The following is a 23,365-nucleotide window of genomic DNA, read 5'->3' as shown; positions in this document are numbered from 1 at the left end:
CAGAAAATCTACAAACAACAAATGCTGGAGAGGGTGGAGAAAAGGGAACCCTCTTGCACTGTTGGTGGGAATGTAAATTGATACAGCCACTATGGAGAACAGTACGGAGCTTCCTTAGAAAACTAAAAATAGAACTACCATATGACCCAGCAATCTCACTACTGGGCATATACCCTGCGAAAACCATAATTCAAAATGACACGTGTGGGCTTCCCTGGTGGCGCAGTGGTTGAGAGTCCGCCTGCCGATGCAGGGGACACGGGTTCGTGCCCCGGTCTGGAAGGATCCCGCATGCCGCAGAGTGGCTGGGCCCGTGAGCCATGGCCGCTGAGCCTGCCCGTCCAGAGCCTGTGCTCCGCAGCGGGAGAGGCCACAGCAGTCAGAGGCCCGCGTACCACTAAAAAAAAACCAAAAAACAAGACACATGCACCCCAATGTTCATTGCAGCACTATTTACAATAGCCAGGTCATGGAAGCAACCTAAATGCCCATCGACAGATGAATGGATAAAGATGTGGTACATATATACAATGGAATATTACTCAGCCATAAAAAGGAACGAAATTGAGTCATTTGTAGAGACGTAGATGGATCTAGAGACTGTCATAGAGTGAAGTAAGTCAGAAAGAGGAAAACAAATATCGTATATTAACACGTATATGTGGAACCTAGAAAAATGGTACAGATGAACCGGTTTGCAGGGCAGAAATTGAGACACAGACGTAGAGAAGAAACGTATGGACACCAAGGGGGGAAAGCAGTTGGGGGGGGTGGTGGGATGAACTGGTAGATTGGGATTGACATATATACACTGATTTGTATAAAATGGATAACTAATAAGAACCTGCTGTACAAAAAAATAAATAAAATACAATTCAAAAATTCACAAAAAGAAAAAGCAATCAAAGGTTCTCTAATTCTCCCGTTTCTGAGTATATACCATGCACCAACCATTCCACTAAGTACTAATCTCTCCCGGTCAAAAATTATCTCACGCTGGTGTTTTTCCGATGTGAAATCAATGTGATGGTCTTCTGACAAAAGCTGCATAACAAGTGCCTGGGACTTCAGGCTGGGGGATGGACACACACACACACAGGAAAAGCCACTGGAGGGATGTCGTACTCGGTGAGAACCATGGTCCCCAGTGAATGTACTGATTAGGCAATGAGTCAAAAGAGGAAAAAAGACTGCCCCACGCTTGGAGTCGGTCACCCAGCCCTGAGCACCGTGAGACCAGGATCCAGGCACTGATTCTGCTGGGATGGCTGCTTTAGTAGCCCCACCGCCATCCCGGTCCTGTAGACTGACATCAAGACTGAAGCAAGTAAGCTCCCTGAGTCGTTTTTCAGATGAACTGATACCAAGTTCAGTTATCACTGGATTTGCCATTTGCACCTTGGAGACTGTAGATTCACTTGCTCAGGCAGCTCCCCAGGTACGTTCAAGACCACATTCCAGATCAGGGCCACTGTTCATTTAAGAACCACTTACTACGAGGAGGCCCACCAGCTCCCACAAAATCAACACACAGCCAAATGCCCAAATGCACAAGGGCTGGCCACAGAGGAAAAATCTCCGAGGATTTTAAGCCTCCTCCCGCGAGTAGAGGCTCAGCCACACAGGGTGTTGTAATGCAGGGAAGGCAGAGCAATGAAACCCTGTGGCTCCTTAAACACTGCTGCTCTCAGATCCAAAGACTCCAGCCCACCCCCTGTGGTCCCCGCACACCCAGGCCCAGCACAGTCCATCCTACCCTGCCACCCGGAGGGGGGCCTCTCCTGCCTTCTAGACGCCTCAGAACCCAGGCCCAGGCAAGGAGGGCCTAGGAAGGAAAGCGTCCCTTTCCCCCGTCCAAAGGCCCACCTCCCAGGTCTCCATGGCCCACCCTGGGATGACTGACAATGATCAAGTTCACACCCTCTAGGAAGAGACCCAACACGCAGAGGCGCGGCCCTGCCCTCCCATCAACACCCTGGGGCCCGCTGCCCACGGAAACCGAATCCGAACTCGTGGTCACACCCCTGAAGATGTTCACAATAATGGGGAGAAAGATGTGTGTAAAAGGGAGTGCAGACATGAGTGCCGATGGGCTGTGAGGCGGGTAGTGTGTCTGCAAGGCAGCCAGGAGCGGCCTCGCCCCATGTTTTAACAGAAGACGCCGCTGCCAAGCTGACCCGAAGGGGACGGGCATGCTGCCTGCAGGTCAGCAGTGGCGACCTGGCTCCCAGAGGAGGGCACGAGAGCAAAGGCCACAGCTGACCCTTCATCCCGCGAAGTGTGCCACCCTCAGAACAGCCTCTGTCTCATTCGCCTCTGCACCCTCACAGCGGCCCCCCTGGCATGGGAATCTGTCCTTATTGGCAACTCAGTAAACTGTGGCCGAGGGAATTCAATCCAACATATTAGCTGTTACTTCCAGTATGTCAATCTGAAAAGTGTTCTCCCCGTGTCTTCATGAGGGTAAACACTGGGCTGGGCCAAAGACGGCCTATTTGGACAACAATATTTATCCCATAAATAAAATCAGAAAGGAAAATTCACTTCACTGAAACATAATTTACAAGAAGTACACCTGAATACATACTCTTAAGTTAAAAAAGAAATCATTACTCACCTACGTCATTTTTCTCTGATATACCACTTTTCTCCAAATTCTGTATTTTAAATAAAAGAGAAAAAGATAAATCTCATCACATAACAAAACTAGCAATACACCAAATACATATGTATGGTACATATTAACATTTGGGGGTAGACATTGAAAATGAGAGCTTGGAAATGCTTCCCTAAAGAAAGAGACCAAAATTAAGCGGGGGGGGGGGCAGCAACAAAGTATCAATACTTCTGCATCACAGCAGAAGATTCCTATGGGGCCGTTCCTCTCTGATGTGACCCTGAGCACGTCACTGAATTGAGGTGAGGCTCGCTCTTCCCGAGTAAGATGGTTCATGATGCTCTTGGGAGGGTTAATTTTAAAAACTTGTAAATGCTAAGCATTACAAATATATCAGAGACAGTACCGATTCTAGTTGTGTGTTCCTCAGGTAAATGGGCTCTACTAATTTTCATATTTAACATTTTGGGGGCTCAGACATACTGCCGTCAAGAATGACACCACCAGGACTTCCCTGGTGGTCCAGTGGTTAAGAATCCTCCTTCCAATGCAGGGGACGTGGGTTCGATCCCTGGTCGGGGAACTAAGATCCCACATGCCGTGGGGCAACTAAGCCTGCGCACCTCAACTACTGAGCCCGTGCGTCACAACTAGAGAACCCCACGCGCCGCAACGAAGATTCAGCGCAGCCAGAAAATAAATAAATAAATATTGTGCTTGCGTGGTACATCTTAAAAAAAAAGAAAAAAGAATGACACCACCGTGTTCTCTCCTACCTGAGAAGCAGCCCTGAGGGCCTGAGTAGGACCGTGGAGGGGGTCAGCCTCGGGCTCATGACATTTCATGAGCACAGAAGGGACGTCTCAGAGCTGCAGAGCTTCAGACGCAGAAATCTGGACGTGGGCACGTAAGCACAGAAGTACCTGATCCTGATTAAATCAGGGAGGAGCTCTTCAAAGACTTCTCTGACAAAGCACAGAGTGTCAGCAGCTAAATCTGCCACTTTCATTGTCTTCTCTGGAAGAAGGAATTTTCTAACTGCCCCTTTCCATTCGCAACGGTACATGCTATAATTATGATAAATGGACGGTGGCAAATAGCCCTCCATCTTCTTCACAGACCGCAACGAGAAGTGCAGTTGTGAGCCTTTACCACCAAAACCGGAACAGCTTAAAAGCCAAGACGCTGCCACAGAGACGTGTCCTCTTAGGATGCAGGAGGGACCGTGACAGCAGATGAGGACAGGGGGAGGAACACAGGGGAGCGGCCACCTTCGGTAGCATTTTCTGAAATTATCTTTGTCTCAAGAACAGAAATACCACCGAGTCGAGAAGAACCTCAGAGTTACGTACTGATTTGCTGCACCTCGGGATCAAGTGACACTTTACCTAATCCTGATAAAACTCTTTTCAGAAGAGCCACTAAAGAAGACTGGAGGGCTTCCCTGGTGGCGCAGTGGTTGAGAGTCCGCCCGCCGATGCAGGGGACACGGGTTCGTGCCCCGGTCCTGGAGGATCCCACATGCCGCGGAGCGGCTGGTCCCGTGAGCCATGGCCGCTGAGCCTGCGTGTCCGGAGCCTGTGCTCCGCAACGGGAGAGGCCACAACAGTGAGAGGCCCTCGTATCACAAAAAAAAGAAGACTGGAAAGCTCAAGCCACTTCCCTACATGTGCTGAAGCAGAGCCAGGCTATTGTCCTAGGTTAGCGCGTGTGGACTCACTGCCCCTCTGGCCAGGAGCATGGCCTGCACTCGGGGAGGGAACCCTCGGCTTCCCCTGGGGCCAGGCTGCCTTCTCCTTGCCAGGCCACAGCTTTGGCTGCCAGATGAGGATAACGGAAAATTGGAGATTTTCGATTTAAAAATAGCACTGGAATGGATGAAGAAAATGTGGTCCCTCCATACAACGGCCTTAGAAAGGAAGGGAATTCTGACATCTGCTACGATATGGACGCACCTCGAGGACATTATGCTAAGTGAAATAGGCCAGTTATAAAGAGACAGAGACGGTATGACTCCATTTACATGAGGTACCTAGGACCACTGAATTCACAGAGATGGAAAGCAGGGTGGTGGGGGCTGGGGGAGGGGGATGGAGAATTGTGGCTTACTGGGTGCAGAGGTTCAGTTCTGCAGGATGAAAAGCGTTCTGGAGATTGCTTGTGCAACAGTACGAATATACTTAACACTACTGAACTGTACACTTAAAAATGGTTAAAATGGCTTCCCTGGTGGCGCAGTGGTTGGGAGTCCGCCTGCCGATGCAGGGGACACAGGTTCGTGCCCCGGTCTGGGAAGATCCCACATGCCGCGGAGCGGCTGGGCCCGTGAGCCATGGCCGCTGAGCCTGCGTGTCCGGAGCCTGTGCTCCGCAACGGGAGAAGCCACAGCAGTGAGAGGCCCTCGTACCGCAAAAAAAAAAAAAAAAAAAAAAAAAAGGTTAAAATGGTAAATTTTATGTTGTGTATTTTACCACAATTTTTTAAAAATAGCACGGGAGATGATCCAATCCAACACTCCCCTTTGCAAGTCAGGGAGGCTCAGAAAGATACAGGATTTGCCCAACCTCCAACAGCCATTCCAGCCACAGAGCCAGGATTAAAATCCAGGTCTCTGTCTCCTTTCCGGCGTTCTTTCCTTCCACCCACCGGTAACGCGTGCCCGGTCCTCGTCCAGAGGCGTTCTTCAGAAAATACGTGTCATTAGATGGAAATATATTTTGAGTGTACACTAAGAGCAATACCTACAATAAAAGTCACCTTTATCCACAAGTAGAACACAAAAACTATCCTGAACTCAGCGATTCCAGACTAAACAAGCTAGAACAGGAACTGGACTTTCTACCAGATGCCCTGCTAAAACCAAAGAAAATCAACCAAAATTCCACAGCTTTCTATCTGTTATTAAGCACTGCGGCTCCGACTGCCTGACACAATAGCTAGGACGTGTAAACTGTAAAAATAAAATATCCAAGAAATACTTGAATGAGGTGAACTGAAACGGAACCAGAATGGTCTTCAGTAATTTCCCCTTTGAGAAAGAAAATGAGACTAAATGAACGAATTGACAGAACATTTACAATTCTGTCTCCAGCTTCCCTCGTGAAAAGGCTTAGCTCTTCCCAAGAAGAAACATGTTTTATTATCCATGTTTCTGACACTGACTATCAATACCCATCAAAATGTGCTCACTGTCAAAGTTTTCTAAGTCAACGGGATTGCTACTCAGACAGGAAAGACATTTGCTACCAGGGCATCTACCCCCCAGACAGCTCCTACCCTGGCCGGGAAAAGACAAATCCAAGTCACCCTTCCGTGCAGGTTTTATTTTTAAGGCACGATAGATTTCAACACTTGCAATCCATATATGCGATGCTCAGTTTATAAATCCTTCATTAAAAGGAGATAAAACAACCTCAAAGAATCTGTTACGACATCTTTTAAGAAGAAAGAGACGTCAACTGGCATCTTCTACTCGGTCGCAAACAATCACCACCCCCTAGATCTCGAATAAAATGAATGAATCAGATGTGGTCATCATTACACTCAGTTGTAAGCTGGGCCCGTGCTCTAATTCTGCCTCTACCATGCACTAGTTCAGGGCTCGGTTTCAGTGAAACAGGAATCACAATTACAAGACCTACTTGCCAGGGTTGTTGTGAGGGTTGCGTTAGATGACGTAATGTCTGCCCAAAGCAAATGCTCAGTAATTATTAACTCCTGCTCTTTTTATCATCCTCATCATCCGCTTCATATGAAGTCAACAACCACCATAAAAGACATTTAACTGATAAAAGCAGGAAGGCCTATGGCTCCTCCGTTACTTTGATCTGTGTGGGTACCTCTTGAAAGGTTGCATAAGACGTTTCTTGCTGTTATAGCAGGTCAACATTTAAACAGGAACTGGCACTGCTCTAAGTGGTGGACACACACGGACACACACACCCACTTCATCTTCAAAACAGCTTTTTGAGGGCAGTCCTGTTACCCCGTCTTACAGACGAGGACGCTGAGCTCAGTGAGGTTTGGTGAGTCCCGCAGGGGTTCAGGGTTGTAGGAGGGCCGTGAACCACAGCAGTTTGGCTCCAGAGCCCGGCTCTAAGCCTACGTCCCACAGGGTCCAGGATCACAAGCCAGCACAGAATGTCAGGCCGGGCAGAAGTGCAACTGGAAGACAGGCTGGTGGCCTGGCTGAGGTAGCAGCCTGAGCCCCAACCTGGGAGGGCAGGCTCCACGGAAAGCTGGGCTGGGTCAGAATCTGACAAGAGCCAGGGGCCAGGAGCCCAGGAGGGGAGCCTGGGCCAGAGGGCAAGCCCCGGGCAGGATGACAGGGCACTGGCGGCCTCGGGATTCTGGTACGAAGCCACCAGATGCCAACCAGCGAATCTGATCCGCCTGGGGAAGGACCCCAGCCCTGAGCAGGGCTGGCCTAGTTCTAGGGAACCAGAGCCCTTGACCAAGGCGAGCAGTGCGGTGAGCAGGACGGAAGGCGGCCTTCTGGGCAGCAGTGTCAGATCCCGGTCAGCTCTGCTGAGAGTGATAACGAATGATAATCCCGGATTCCTGCGGTTATTGGAAAGAGCCTTAACTCCTATCTCAGGTTCATCTACAGATGACCTTGGACAAATTGATTCTCCTCCATCTCCCAGCCTTGGGTATGGGCTACAGTGGACATTTTATCACTGCCGCTCCTCATGGGATTAATGGCTTTTCGGCTCTGCGGCCTAAGCACAGATGGGGTTGATGGCCTTTTTCAAGGGCTTTACTACTTTTGCATGAAACATGACACTAAGATATAGGACTCACCTTATCTCTATTCTATTTATATATGTATTTAAGGCCAAATATATATATATATTTCCTCTTTTGAAAAGATTAGTAAAAACCTCCATTTGAAAGAATGGGCTATAATTTCTAAATTTATTACACAACATTTTAATTCCCTATTAATAACCCTTAAGTTCATTATAAATGAGCCTCATCATTGCCAAACACACACGTGGCAATGCACGTGACAATGTAATACAAAACTGCAGTGTGAAAAATTCAAGGAGTCTGAAAATTTGGATTCTAACTTCACCTTTTAACAGTCATGTGACCTCGATCAAATCACTAAACTTCTCCAAGGGCAAATTTTCTCTGCTCTCCATGGGAATGTCCGCTTTGCTTAGCAATAACGTGATCACTGAGAAAATCAAATTAAATGAAATGCCTGAAAATGCTTTATTAATCACAAAGAATCTTAAAACCGTAAGGAATTATTATTCGCATTCAGGGATCCCATGGCATAGGTAGCACAATCATACTCTGATGGTAAAAGAAACATTCTATTTATAAATGCTTTTATACTAAATTGCGAGGTAAAAAAATAGAGTCAACTGAGCCTTAATTAATGTGACAAAAACAACTCATGGGCTTCCCTGGTGGCGCAATGGTTGAGAGTCCGCCTGCTGATGCAGGGGACGTGGGTTCATGCCCCGGTCCGGGAAGAACCCACAGGCCGCGTGGCGGCTGGGCCCGTGGGCCATGGCCGCTGGGCCTGCGCGTCCGGAGCCTGTGCTCCACAACGAGAGAGGCCACAACAGTGAGAGGCCCGCGTACCGCAAAAAAAAAAAAAAAAAAAAAAAAAAAAGCTCATATTTTTAAAATATTCTCTCTCTCATATGCTAAACTGATCTAACGCAACCCCAAATGGTAAAATTCAGATGCAGTTCTTGAATGCGACCAATGATGGCAAAGGAGCAGCTCTGAGATTTGGAAACGTGCTATCCCCTCTCCATGGGTCCCCCACGTCTTGGTTTCGGGTTCTGACTGTGCAAGGAGCCTGCCAGTCACCTTTGGGGTCTCTTGACCAGTCCCCAGGATGCCCTCTCAGACGGTGCCACCTTCAAGGTGAGGGATACTCAGGCTCTTGTGACCCTGACACAGCAGAATCCTTTCACAGGCTGGGAAAATTAAGGCCAAGGTTAAGACGCAGTAAGACTGGAGAAAACTATGGTATCCAAGCAAGACTTCTAAAATGTCTAGCTTCGTAACCAAGCACCTTTTTTCTTAAAATGAAATTTAAAACGAAGTGGATCTGCCTTAACGATAAAGGATTTTTTTTTTTAAAGCAAACCTATCTGTAAGTTGCTGCTTGGGTTCAAAAATCTGTGTTAACCAACATTTCATTAATTCATTGAAAGATGAATCATTACAGCTCCTATTAAAGAAAATACAGACAAATCTCAGGAGGAATAGATTTGACTTTACAATTCGTACCTTAGACTGTTTGACCTCCTTCTTCACATCTTTAGAAACCAAAGCAAAAGCTGGAAAAAGAGAGAAACATTTTTACATTAAAACCAGCAATAAGGGTTCATTCTCATAGTCAACAGTTTTACTTCAAATGGGGAAAAAAATCATAGTTCAACATGATCAATTTTGCTCATTTTTAAAAGCACCTGCAATTGCTACAAACTAGTACCGCAGGCTGCCTTTCTCCAGACTTAAGATTATCCATCGGTGTGAAGGCAACATGCTTAGGCTACCCGCTAAGGAAATACTACATCAAAGGAGATAGGATCTGAGTATACCATTCGTGTCTGTAGCTATAAACCACAAGATAGATGCATATGGAATACAACTTCTTAGAAACCTGGATTCTGGTGCCTTCTGAAGCAAAGGGGAATTGCTGAGAATCGAGCAGGAAGAAGTACAAATTCCTACTCTCACATCCCCGCCGGAGCCTGGCGGGCCGCAGAGCTAAATCTGGGGCAAGCTTTCCGTCTCAGCGGTTTCGGGTCAGCAGCGCGCTGCATATACTGCTCCAGGCACGCAGGGGAGCATTACCAGAACCCTGCTGAAGCCATGGGGCCAGGGGAGCGAGAGGAATTAGAATCATTCCCCATTTAGAATGATTTAATGTTTCGAGTCGGAGCATGTAAATAGACAAAGATATCCCTAGAGACACATCCAGGCTCCACATTAAAAATCATAATAATAGTAACCTGACAGTAACATGTGGAAAATAGAAAGCAAAATGATAAACCAAACGGTCAGGAAGGTTAACCAGACAAAGAATAATGCCTTAATTTTACAGTGCACTTCTCCTGAAAAGCTAAGAGGAAAGCATTTCGTAGAGTTTGCTTTCTCCAATTAGCATTCCCAGGAAAAAAACGAGCAATGCCATGGAGCAGGAAGGTACTGAAGGGCTGGCCAGGCAATTCCAAGGAGCAGTAACGCAGTGCAAGCCCCATGGGGGTTGGGGGTAGTCCCTGAGTAGCAGGAGGTCCTACTCAGAAGCAGGAGACAACGCCACCCATCCCGATACCTCTGATCCCTCCCACCCTATCCCCAGACATCCACTACCTCAAATTCTCTCTCAACTAACATTTGCTCAAAGGAGATAATCTAACACATATTCACGCTAAGAGGCAAACGACTCACGTGGTTTAATCATTCCCACCTCCAGGATGACATTTCAGAAGGCAGGGTGAAATACAAATGAACCTCTCTGTGGGAGCTGAGATGCCAGCAGGTGTTGTATGTGGCTCCCGAGAGAAAAGCCCACCACTGCCTCCGCCCTTGCCTCTGCTTTATTCTCCTCCAGAGCCCTTACCACCACTGACATAACATATACTTATTTGTTTACTGCTTGTCTTATATATTAGTTTAATGTAAGCCCCATGAAGGCAGGAATGTGGGGTTTTCTTCCTTAGGAATGTGGTTTTATGTGCTGTTTGCCCCCAAATCTAGAACACAGCCAGCACACAGAAGAAGGTCAATAAATATTTACCCACGAGTGACTGAACGAATGAATGCAAGTCTTCCCAATCCGTCACTTCAGGGCTGTCTCCTCCTTACAGCGAACATGGCCAACCCAGCAGAACAAAAGAGCTTAGTGCCCCCATTTATGTTCACTAGGGTATGATCTGCTTTCTCACTTTTTATGCACACACGCACACACACACGCCAAGGCAAATGCAGAGCCCAAATCATTCATTAAGTTCTAAGAAGAGAGGAGAGATTTAACCTCAAACACCATTTAAATTCTGCTTCTGGGTATTTAATATTCTGTTTTTGTTTATCTCTAAACTAGCATGCACATTTAAAACCCTCAAGAAGGTCTCAAAAATAGAATTTTTTTTTTTTTTTTTTTTTTTGCGGTACGCGGGCCTCTCACTGTTGTGGCCCCTTCCGTTGCGGAGCACAGGCTCCAGACATGCAGGCTCAACGGCCATGGCTCACGGGCCCAGCCGCTCCACGGCATGTGGGGTCTTTCCAGACCGGGGCATGAACCCGTATCCCCTGCATCGGCAGGCGGACTCTCAACCGCTGCGCCACCAGAGAAGCCCCAAAAATAGAATTATTAATAAACATCATACAGGGAGGTTGCAACACATCAACACCACTCAGCATCACAGAATTCCAGAAAACAGAACACTGTAGCAACTTGCGGGATATAAAAACTGAGGTCAATCTAATGTAGGACCTGATACTCAAAAATCCATCTTCCCCAAACCCATCGATGCCTTATTCCAAACATGGACAGTCAAAGCTCTCTGGGTTAGAATTTCCTCTTTTATCAAGAAAAATAACCTTCCCAATTTAACAAGTTCAGTGACCCCTCAGCTAATAACCAGGGTTAGTCTTACCTCACTTGTTTGCCAAGCCAGGTAGCTATGTGAAAAAGAAGAGTATGTCAACACAAAAGCCCCTGCCCTTCAGAACACAGACTCCGTACTGAAGAAAAACTGTCTTTAGTTGGTGTTGGTTCTAAATATTACTAACACATAACCTTTCATAAATAAGCAACTAATATTAGTTGACAGTGTTACTGTTTAAAGTAGAAATTACAGAGAGGAAAGATGTTTCCCTGAAATCAAGTGAATTCCACAAATCCTCCCTGTCTCTATGGAATAAAGACACCATACATTTATTCAGACAAGGCTGCACTGAGGGAAGGGTAAACTAGATTTTAGTTCTCTCCAAAAATATACCGGCCTAATGGTAAAATATCTTTCTAAAAAAAGGGAAACAAAACATATTTCTCCCTATCACTCTGCTGTGAAATTAAGAACTCCTTTTTCCCACGATGGAAATAAATTATACAATATTTAAAGCAGTAACATAAGAAATACCGTTACTTTCAGGCAGAAGAGCAAATCATAATATGGCAAGATAATCCCCATTAGATGAATATTAAAAAAAAATACTAGCTGGTTTTATCTTTGCATTTCCATAATCTAAATAAAACAAAAGATCATCAAGGAACCAAATGCACTTTGAAGGCACAGAATATGCTACACCATTAACAAATCCAAATTGAAAATAATGAATCATTCACAGAATTCCTACCAACAGAATGCCAGCTTTTGCAGTTCGTGGAAATGAAGGAGAAATGGTGCTGACAGAGGAGGAAAGTAAGAAAAATTAGCAAGTGAGGTAAGAAAGACCTGTCACCTTCAACAAGGCTAACAAGAGCACAGAGTAGGTATCTCACAGAGCGTGGCGGGGGCCGGGGAGGGGGGGCCCTGAGGCTCCGTGTTTGCTGTCTGGCTTCATAATTTCCAGGTTCAGTGGGGAAAAAAATTACTCCTGAAAGCTTGGCCTTGATGCGCAGTTGGAGTAATACTCGAAGGTAAATCAAGCTCTTCTATGCCAAACTGCTGTTTAAAAGTCATTTTCCCTTTTCTATTTTCAACATGAATTCCTGTGAGTCGCTGCAGGGAACTATATCTAAAGTGCAAATCAGGGCAGGCAACAGAAATAAGACCTTTCTCAGGAGAACTTTAAATGATTCAAGCCAGCTAATGTGCCTTAGCACACCTATCCCGAGAGATAAATCAAACTGTACAGCTCACCTGGGCCTAGGATTCATAGGCCAGCCCAGCCCTCGAGTGCGAGAAAACGGGAGAGGAATTCATTGCAATGACTTAAGCAACACTAACCTACGGGGTCTTCTGTTCCTGGGAGGGAAGAAGGGAGGGAGCAGGACCAGCCCAGGCAGGAAGGCCACTGCGCCTCCTAACTCCCGTTTCCTTCCTGTGCCGGACTTATCCTCCCAAGCTCTCCCGGTAACATTTATCAGAGAAACCAAATTAAACACCAAAATACGAAAGCAGTAAGACGTTAAATGACCCCCTCGGAGGAGAGCTGCCGGGATGAAGTGAGACGAGGCGGAAAGTGTCCAGCGAGGGCTCAGTATAGACTAAAGGCTCAGGAGGTGCTGGCGGTGGCCCTGCTGTAAGAGGAAACAAACGATCAACTGCGGTGGGGCCGGGTGGTCGTGGGTCCTCCACACAAGCCGGGAGGGAGGGATCTGAGCCAGGCCGGACAGATCGGAGCTCACCACACCCCTGGGAGCCCACGGCTGGAGGCCCGCGCCCCCCCCCCCCCCCCCCCCCCGCTCCCCCGGTCCGTTCTTCGCTGCGACCTACTTCACTGAACAGGTTTCAGCGGCACAGCCTTGCCCCTGGCGACTCGGGCTCCCTAGGGCTTCCAGGTTTAATCGCAGCTCCTCTGAAGGGGCCTGAAGCTCCAGGATGCAAGGTCTGCAGCCAATTTACTTTGCTCCAACTACCTGCTTCGAAGATAATCCCTGGCAGCAGAGGGAACAGAAACAAACGCGCTTGGTCCAGGAACTGGGGCAGGGCCTGCTTTCCTCATCCTCCTCTGACAAATCCACTGTCTCCAGGGTTGTGGACATGTCGGGGGGAGGAGGGGGCACCCAACCACAGGATGGAGGGCCCATCCCTACGCAGGGCCGAGGACAGAGGGCAGAACCAGCTGCCGGCAGCTGAGGATCCGGTGGTGAAGCCCATGCAGCGGGCCCAGAACGGGGCCCGGCACACGCTGAGGCTCTGGGTGTTAGCAGCTACTGTCACTATCATTATTCATCTATGCTATTGTTTGTTCAACAGAAAATCAAAGAGTGGCTGCATGTGTCACAGCCACGTGTCATGCCAGCAGCCGGGAGAAGATGAATGAGCAGCTCCCCAAGGAGCTGATGGTCTCACATGACAGACGAGTCTCTCCACCAACGACCAAGTGCAGATGGGCACCCTCTGATGGCAGCTGTTCTAATGGCACTGCCAAGGGAGCCCCTGAAGAGGGAGGGCAAAGGACCAAGCAGGGCAGCAAGCTCAACGCGGGGCTTGAGCAAGTAAACTCCAGACAGCAGAGACTTCCAGCACAGAGGAGGAGGCCTGGAAACAGGCTTCTGCACACCAAGCACATTACACAGCCCAGTGTGCCCAGACCATGGACAGCCGGGGAGAGGGAAGCGACCCGGGCGTGGACAGCCGGGGGGAGGGGAGCGACCCGGGCGTGGACATCAGGGGAGAGGGGAGCGACCCGGGCGTGGACAGCCGGGGGGAGGGGAGCGACCCTGCGTGGACAGCAGGGGAGAGGGGAGCGACCCGGGCGTGGACAGCTGGGGGGGAGGGTGTGACTGGGGCCAGAGGTGAGGCTGGGGATGACAGGGCCAACGGGAAAGGGGTTAGCGCTAGGGAGTCTGGTTTTGTTCTGAGTGCCATTAAAAGCTTTGAGACGCTTTTAAGGAGGGGAGTGCCATGTGGAAGTATGTGCCCTAGACAAGTTTCCAGAGGCAGCATGTGGGGTGGGCTGTGGAGGGACAAAGAAAGACACACACGCATGCCAGCTGGGAGGGTAACGGAGCCAGGCAATGAGAGGTCAGGGACTGAATTAAGACGAGGCAGCGCCTGCACAGAGCGGCGTGGGGAGCGAGAGTGGAGCTGGAGATACTGGAGAGGCAGAATTTCCAGACCTTGAGACGGACCCTACAGGTGGATGAGGGCAGGGAAGGAGCGGGCAGAGAGACGAGTGTAGGTAATTCCGGGTTTCAGATCCGAGGGGCGGGCAGACTGGGGTGCCCGTCACACGCTGGAGTATAACGAGCGGTGAGCGGATTGTGGGAAAACTCAGTCTGGTTCCCAATCTCCCGAGGTGCTGCCGGGCACTCAAGTGGACACGCCGCATGGCAGCCTGGTCCCCAGGGGGCCGCGCGGCGCAGAGGCGTGAGGGGAGCCTCCGCGCTCAGTGTGTCCACGAGCCAGGGAACTGAGGGCGCAAGGCTGGACGGGGAGGACGGGGGCGGGGGAGCCCCGATATCTCAGGGGCAGAACTGCAAAGGAGACAAAAAGGCATGGCCAGGCAGAGAGGAGGAGGCAGGCGTGTAAGGCGTTTTCAAGGTGTCCTTTGAAGGAGCCCTCTCGTGAGAGCTCCACAGAACGAGGGAAGACGCCGCATTGCGGGGGTCCCGCGTGACCCCGAGGACGAGCGCAGCACCCTGTTCACACATGGAGTCTTAACTCCCACACCACGCGCCATCCAACCTGCCGCTGAGCAGCTCAGCAACGAGGCCTCTGGGAGCTTCTGCCTCCCTCCCTGTACAGGGGGAATTTAAACCGGGGAGGTCTAAGGCAATGCTTGCACACGTCCAGGGCCATGCCTGGCCTACGGGAAGAGCTGGAGCTGAGCCGTCTGCTCAGGTGCCAGGTACCAACAGCAAACTCTCAGGGAAAGAGATGTGCCGCTCTGGGGACAACGCCAGCACAATTCTGCCACCACAGCAGGTGGAGAGGTGGATGGCATTCCGTGTCGGGAACCCCTCTGCGGTGTTCCATGGGTTCACTTACAAAGGATGCAGCCAGTTGGGAGAAGTAACGAGAGGCGTGGCAGGGAGCACACAGCCCCGACACTCAGCCCACGGCTGCCCGCGCTTGGGCTCGCTCCGTCTGAAACACGTCCCCCGTTTCCTCATAGAAGTCAGTGGGAAAGTGGAGCTTGGAATACAGATTTTTCCTCACTTGGAAACGACGTTTGCCAGGACCAACATATTCTACGTGCCAGAGGGTAAGCATATGCACAGGAAGGACAGTAAATGGGAGGGAGAAAAAGAAAAAGGAAATAACCATATATTTTAGGAAGGAAAAGATCTTTGGCTTCTTTGATTCGTATCTCATTTAAACAGATGATATGAAAACCCATATGCCGCTCAGGATCTGAAAACAAGAAAATTCTAACTCAGAGTTTGGGGAGAGATTCGTATAGCACGTTCCACAGGCGGAGTCATGGGTGAGGGGCATCACACGGCCCATTCCAGAACACACACAAGGGCTCCGGGAGAGCAAATACACAAACCCAAGGGAGTCGGCACTCCGTCCAGTTCCTGTACACTGCTAGAGGACGCTCAGCAGTTAACTGTCAGGATCATTTATGCCTGACTTTTGGTATCTTAATTTTATAACGTAAAAAGCCGGTCCTAAAAAGCACCCCTGCTGGTGCCACTGAATCCGCGGCATCCGCAGCCTGAGATGTTCTAGCGCCTCTGGGAACTCACCTATTACCCAAAAATCTCTGCTCCAACAACGTACTGCTCCTGTTTTTGAGACTCGTGCTCCACGCACTACAGTCCCTCCAGCAGCATCTATAAATCTGCCAAACGAGGCCGGAACCAGAGGAAGACTTCTGAGTTCGAGTTCTGGGGTTTCTAGTTCCCTTTCCAAAGAGACAGAACACCTGACTGCCGAATATCAGGCCTCAGTTCCACGCTTGGCTTTCTCCATAACAGCTCCTGACTTCAGCTTAAAGACAAAGCAACCAGCAATCACCTTTACATTCTACAGACTTGCAGGAAAATCGCCCAGTAACAGTCCCAGCTTACACCTGGGCCAGGGGGGCCTGAGAAGGGTTCTGCACCTGCCAGCACACACAACTCACCTGGCCTCTTATTAAAGCTGCAGACCATGGGGCCTCATTTTGGCTCTCTTGAATCCGAAAATTCTCAGGCTGGGACCCAGAAATCTGCATTTTAACAAAGGAGACCTTAACAAAGGGGACTCTTTAAGACCCTGAGGTGTTCCCGTATGTGCTGGAGTCTGACAGGCACTGGGATGGACAGGGAGACTGGCACTCAAGGGGACGGAACAAGGCTTTTCTCCCGACAGGCTTTAGCCATTTATCTTCCTTTACTTCCTTCATTCCATAAATGAAAAGCAAACTCCTGCATATCCACCCTCGAGGATCCGGAGAAGATAAATTCAGCGTGATGTGCAAAGGGCCTTGAGCTTCTTATGGGAAGCAATGATGTAAACCAAAACACATCACCTCTTCAGATCATAAAATATTCCTTTATGAGTGGAAGCAAGTCGTATCCCTTGGAGAGACCAGCACTGCTATACTTGAGATGCATTCAAATCTTATTTGATGATACTTTAACTCATTTGTTTTGTCTAAACCTACAGCTTTACATCATATCAGCTTTACAGATAGACTGTTTGCTTCCCCAACTTCTTCCAAATCTTCAGTACACATACATTTTGAGTAAACGTTTAAATAAATTTATGTTGTCAATCAACGCTCTCTTCTTTAAGAAAGAAAACTAACAGGGCTTCCCTGGTGGTGCAGTGGTTGAGAGTCCGCCTGCCGATGCAGGGGACACGGGTTCGTGCCCTCAGTCCGGGAAGATCCCACATGCCGCGGAGCGGCTGGGCCCATGAGCCATGGCCGCTGAGCCTGTGCGTCCGGAGCCTGTGCTCCGCAACGGGAGAGGCCACAACAGTAAGAGGCTGGCGTACCGCCAAAAAAAAAAAAAGAAAAAGAACAAACAAAAAACTCAAATTTCCCCCAAATCTCTCTTGAGCTGACCTCTCCTCTGAGTTCTGGACCCGCAGAACTAACCGCCCACCAGACGTGGTACCTAAGCATCTCACATGCACCCCCAAACTCAACTTGACCAAATGGAACTCATCATCCTCAGCTCCCCTTAAAACTAAAAGTAAATTTTAGAAAACCATCTGGGTACTTAATGCCACAGAACTGTACATTTAAAAATGGTTCAAATGATTCATTTTATGTTGTATATATTTAACTACAATAAAAAATTTCTTCTTTTGATTAAATCTGGTCCCTCTCCCATCAGTGCCTGTATCAGTAAACAGAGGCACTCTCCACCTACAGCTCAGAGCAAGAACCTATGACATCCTTGACCCTCCTCTCAGCCCACTGGACCAGTCAACCACCGCGCCTCAGACTCTTAATCAGCTCTCACGTGGCCTCCTCACTGGTCCCTCACGTCCACACTGGCCCCTCCCATCCTTGTTCTAACGAGCGTGAGCTTCTTAAAATGGAAGTCAAATCACTGTCACTCTCCTAAGACAACCCTGCAGTACCCACTACCACTCTAAGGACAAAGCCCAGAATTCCTCCCCTCGCCTTCACAGCCCTGCATAAGCGGCCCCGACTGACCGTCCAGCCCCTCCCCTCTCCAGTCCTGTCCTTCTCCACCAGCTTCCTCCAGCACAGCTCTGCCCCTGCGGGCGTGCTCCCCTCCTTCCTCCCTCCCTCCAGGTACCTGATCTCTGCTTCCCCTTTGGGTCTGAGCTCTGATGCCCTTCCCTGAGAAACTCGAGTTCCCTGGTGGCCTAGTGGTTACAAGTCCGGGCTTTCAATGTTGGGCCCTCTGGGTTCCATCCCTGGTCCGGGATCTCAGTTCCCACAAGCCGCACGATGTGGCAAAAAAAAAAAAAAAAGAAAGAAAACAGGCAACTCCAAGGTTTCTCAGCCCAGCACTATTGATGATTTGACCAGATAATCGACTCTTTTGCGGTGGGAGCTGTCCCGTGCACTGCAGGCCACTCACCAGCTGTCCCGTGCACTGCAGGCCACTCACCAGCACTCCTGCCAAACCAGCCCCTACAAGCCATCTACAAGCGCTCCCTGGGGGGCAAGATGGCCCCCTGTTGGGAACCACTGCTCCAGACTCCAGGTAAAAAGCCACAACCGTCCCCGCAACACTTAGCACAGAGCCCTGGACACCGTCACCGCAGCACCGGGCAGGCTGCAATTCTACTCCTGGTGCAGTTCGTGTTCAAGGTCCCCTTCAAGACTGCGAGCTCCACGAGGGTAGGGACAGACTAGATGGGTCTCCTTCCTGCCCTGTCAACCCCAGGGCTTGACTCATAGTAGACAGTACTCGACACTTTCGGAATGGATGAAGAAACTGTGAGTACAGCTCTTCCTTTTAATACTATTTAAGTTATTAACACGTTCCAGTAGTTCAAATCAGCACCTACACTGAATCTGTTTTCTTTGGGAGGAGCTTAGTGATCAGACGGTTGAAATGTGACATTAAGAGAGACTCTCGACCAATAAGAGGTCTGATAAGCCCCTGATACCCACCATCATTTTTCCTTTATATTTGGAAAGATGGAATTAGCACTCCTGTATATTGTTCTTCAGCAAGAATCTGCTCAACACCAAGATGGACTACCTGTAATGCTACAAGGAAGCAAAACGGGTAACAGTTGCAAATGAGGCTTGCTTTATAATGTTTCTAATGAAAAGCAAAACACCTGGCCCTTAATGGGCCAAATGAGATCGGTAATTATGACCTGCTCAAGTACTGGGCGCACAGTGTTTTCCTCAGAAGAAGTTAACAAGAGGGTCTGGACATCTCCTCCCCTCGCCCACCCCCACGTGAAACAGCTACTCTTCCTCCCTCCCCTTCCACCCCCCACCCCCCCAGAGCCTGACTATTGGCCACCGGCCAACTCCCTTGGGCCAAGTCCATGAGCAAGCCGGCCATGCCAGCTTGGGGGGCCTGGACTACCTGGACAACAGAGAATCCATCCAGACGGTTAAAATCTGTGCCAGTAATATCTGAGTACTGCTGAGGAAATAAACGGAGGGCTTAAAAATCCAAAATAAAAAACACAAACCAACCTGGAGCCAGGTGTGACTCTTGGGGTCCTAAAATGTCTGGCTTACTGCAATGAAAAGAATCAGAGCGAGACCTGGCTCAGAATGAAAAATCATCCCTAATTTTGGCAGGTGCTAAGAAATATAATCCTGACTCAGAGTAGAACAGGGATACGAAAGACAAACGTTAACATCTATTATTTGACCACTGGTTCAAATAAGCTTCTTCACAGATGCATCAATTAGAATTAGGTTTGGCTGCACGTAATAACCCCCCCACCACCAACAACAACTGAGGCTTCAACAAGGCAGATTTTTTCGTTAATGCAATACAAGTGTGGAAATAGGCAATGCTGGCCTAGCACAGTGCCCCACATCCACCTTGCACCCAGGGGGTACCATCCTTTCTGCTCTACCATCCTTACTACTGGCTTCTGTCTTCAAGGTCACCTCGTGGTCACAAGATGGCCACTGTAGCTCCAGCCATTAGATTCACATAATAGGCCATGGGAAGGGGGAGGAAACAATGGCAGAGGACCTGCATCTCAGCTGGGTCAGCCACCTTTAATAAGCTTTACCAAGAGACGCACCCAAAGAGCTCTACAGATAGCTCACTGGCTACCGCTGTTTGCAAGGGCCAATGAAAAATGTTGTCCACTAGACACACTGCCACCACCACCACCACTACCACTCCTACACCCTTCCCCTTAACCCTGTATTATTAGTTTGCTAGGGCTGCCATAATAGAAACCATAGACTGGGGGGCTTAAACAACAGAAATTTATTTCTCACAGTTCTAGAGGCTAGAAGTCCAAGATCAAGGTGCCAGGTGGGTTGGTTTCTGCTGAGACCTCTCTCCTTGGCTTTTAGATGGATGTCTTCTCACTGTGTCCTCATACAGCCTTTTTTCTCTGAGCCTGTCTGGCATCTCTTCCTCTTCTTATAAGGACACCAGTCCTATTGCATTAGGGCCCCACCCTTATGGCCTCTTTTAACCTTAATTACCTCCTTAAAGGCACCTCTCCAAATACAGTCATATTGGGGATCAAGGCTTCAACATAGGCATTTGAAGGACACAACTCAGTCTGTAACAGTGCTGATTATCTAAGAGGTTTTTCATCCAGGAAAAGAAGGAACTAAGGGTCTTGGAGTGGCAGATAGCAGATTCTGCTACAATAGAATCAGTTAAAACTGTAAGAGATGGCAAAGTTCTAGTATTTTATCTAGTCTATGCCTCCTGTTTTATATGAGAAAACTGAGACTCAAGGCAACGAGAAGCCACAGTGGCTGACCTAGAGGCATGAATAAATCTTCTGAGGCTAGTACTAGCTTTGGACTTCAGAACTGAAGTTGCAGTGGATTTTGTCTGTATAACTGTATGGGTTTAAGATAAACGTTCTATATTGACTTTTCTCTAAAAGCTCAAATGAATATACTACAATTTGTGGGAAAACTAAACTATATACAGTCAGCCCCCACCCAGCCCTTATAAGGGAATATTTAAGGTATCTTTACTCTGTCCGTATTGTTCACATGCCTTGGAACTCCCATCATGTTCTCTATTTCAGCAAGAGTCCAAGAACCCTGATTTCAAGATATAAAAAGACTGAGTACCACAGCTTTTTATTTCTTGGTGCCCCTCCACTACATCAAAGCAGAGCTCAATAAAAGGAACTTAAGATTTACTTCAGACCTAGAAGAATACAGTTTCCTCTCTGTACCAACCCATGAAAGCTAGCTCACAAAGCCAAATGTCTCCCGGGGAACTCTTAATAGGTTTTTATGTTTTACTTATTGTGCTTATCCTAAGACAACTTCACAAGGCTAACAGACATCTGTAAAAATATGTGGACGTTTTAGTTCATTCTTTACGTCCTTTAATGTGTTACCAAGTGTGGAAAGTGCAGATACTCCCTTACACCAAGTGTGGACAGTGCGGATATTCCCTTACGTGCAGTGAAAAATACATACACATAGCAACACAAGTGTGCACTTCAGCCTGTATAGTGAATATATTATATACGTATATTACATCCCCAGTACATCTTACAAAGTGCAGGGCTATAAATAGAATACCAATTTCAGTTACCACCCACCCCATTTGGTGAGTTGCAAAACGTCTAGGCAGCAGGCCAACTGATGCAGCCAGGAGTCCCCTAGCCCCCGTCCCACCCCTCCAACCTCCCCTTCTCCCAGGGCTGCCCGCCCCCCTCCCAAGCAATGCAACTCTTTCTTCCACTAAAGCAGATCCCCGCCAAGTTCAGTTGCTCCCCACCGTCAGTTATAGCCTTCTCTGCCCAAGGTGCCCAAACATTTTTAATTACATTGTTACTTAATCACGCATCTGAACAATTACCAATTAATCTCGATTTTCCCACACGTACTGAGCTCCTATAGACATGCCAGGGGTACACAGGTTAAAGTCCTTATTCGGAGAATTTAAGTCCAAATCAAAACGGCTGTCCGGTGGGCTACCAAAACAGCAGTGTACAATGACGCTATGTCTTTTTCTAAATTGCACCAGTCTGCCATATCTAAAAATCTGAAAATTACTGCCTCTTAACAGGCTGGAAACACAAAAGTCTGGGATAAAAGAGACAACAACCCTGAGAACACTGAAAAGGAATAATTTTTCCTCCAAACTTGAACACATCTCATCGTGAAAGTCAATTGCAATGATTTTTTAAAAAAACTTTCATCACATTATTTTATGATAAAGGGGGGGAGCACGCTCTTGTGAGGAGCATGGAAGAAAAAAAAAACGGAAGGGGCATTACAGCAGCAGCAGACAAGCACCGTTTGCAGAAGTGTTCTCTAATTTTCCCCCATGAAGACGCAAGATTCGGGAAGGCTTCCCCACGGCCTCCCCAGAGGCACGACCGATACACGGAGGCCCAGCCGGACACCCGGTCCTCCCTTCCTGGTCAAGGAATCCGTAGAAGGGGCTGGTGCCCGGTGGGCATCCCAGCCGAGGGGGCCAGGGCAGGTCCGCGAGACCGCTCAGGAAGCCCCGGGGGCACCGCCGGTCGCCCTCGCGGGCCGGGCGGGCGGGGCGCTCAGCGGAGCGCGCGGGGACCTGGGCCACGGAGCTCGCCCGCCTCCAGCCTCTGCCGCCAGCGCCGGGCGCGCTGGGGGCCGGGGGGGGCCGGTGGGGCGCGGGCGGAAGGCAAGGGGGCGGACCCGCGGCCGCCGCTTCCCTCCATCCAAAGTTTCTCGCAGTTCCGTTCACTCCGCGCTTCCTGTGGGGGTGGGCGCCGCGCCCTCGCGGGCCGGCCGGCCGCCGGGCGGCTCGCAGCGGAAGGAAGCGGGAAGACGCGAGTCGGGCCGCGGCGGCGGCGGGACCCCGCGAGCCGAAAGGGGCCGGGAAGGAGCGCCCTTGGGTCCCAAGGTCCGGGGCAGCCGAGTCCGGCCGGGGCGCCGCGAGAGGGCGCTGCCGTGGGCGCGGCGGGGCGCGGGCGCCCGCGGGGCAGGGCTGGGCCGCCCGGCGTCTCCCTCGGCGCGGACGCGGGGCGCGGGCGGCTGCTCCTGGGGAGCCCGCGCCTCTCCCGTGCGCGCCCGGGCCGCCCGCTACTTACCCAGGGAGCAGGTGAGCAGCGAGAGCAGTGCCGGGAGCGCCAGACGGCGGCCGCGGCGGGCAGGCGGCCGCATCCCGGCGGCGGGGCTGCGCGCCCTGTCCGGACGCGGGGACGCGAGACGCGTGGAGAACGGAGCTGCGCCGCTGCCGCCGCCGCCCCTGCCGCCGCGGCTGACCCTCCTCCGCCGGCTCCCCTCTTCCCTCCCCCAGCTCCGCGCCGGCTCCGGACGCGCCCTCTGGCGGCCAGTATCGGGAGCGCCCGCCTGGCTCGCGGCCGGGGTGCGGGTCGAGGTGGCCGCTCCTCTGCGGGGACAGCGCCCTCCTTCCAGGCATCTGACCTTTGCTCCCTGCGGTCTCCACCCCTCCTTTTCCTTCCTCTCCCTCACCTAGGCCCCATCCTTTGCCTTCGTGCGCTCCCACCTTACTCCATCACCTCCCTTTCCGTGGTCGCCAGTAAGTCTCTAGTGCCCCTT

At 49.9% G+C, this 23,365-nt stretch overlaps 1 protein-coding gene across 6 annotated transcripts in view; it reads right to left on the bottom strand.

Annotated features, from left to right (window-relative positions):
* B3GLCT (beta 3-glucosyltransferase) overlaps window positions 1-23,039 on the bottom strand; it is a 110,783-nt gene extending 87,744 nt beyond the window's left edge. For 5 of the 6 annotated variants that reach the window (XR_009536694.1, XR_009536695.1, XR_009536696.1 and 2 more), the window contains exons 1-3: window positions 22,894-23,039; window positions 8,876-8,925; window positions 2,618-2,657 (exon numbers count right to left, since the gene is read on the bottom strand). Coding sequence is in view for 3 of the 6 variants with exons in the window: in XM_060128897.1 (XP_059984880.1) it covers window positions 2,618-2,657; window positions 8,876-8,925; window positions 22,894-22,966 (163 nt within the window). In the remaining 3 variants the exon portion in view is untranslated. The remainder of the gene's footprint in view (window positions 1-2,617; window positions 2,658-8,875; window positions 8,926-22,893) is intronic. The other variant, XM_060128896.1, reaches the window with a different exon arrangement.
* Window positions 23,040-23,365: the final 326 nt, after the last annotated feature.

The sequence above is a fragment of the Lagenorhynchus albirostris genome, chromosome 18 (genome assembly GCF_949774975.1).
Source record: "Lagenorhynchus albirostris chromosome 18, mLagAlb1.1, whole genome shotgun sequence".
Classification (NCBI taxonomy): domain Eukaryota; kingdom Metazoa; phylum Chordata; class Mammalia; order Artiodactyla; family Delphinidae; genus Lagenorhynchus; species Lagenorhynchus albirostris.
Note: the sequence above shows the minus strand (reverse complement) of the source record. Positions and strands in the feature narration are given on the sequence as shown.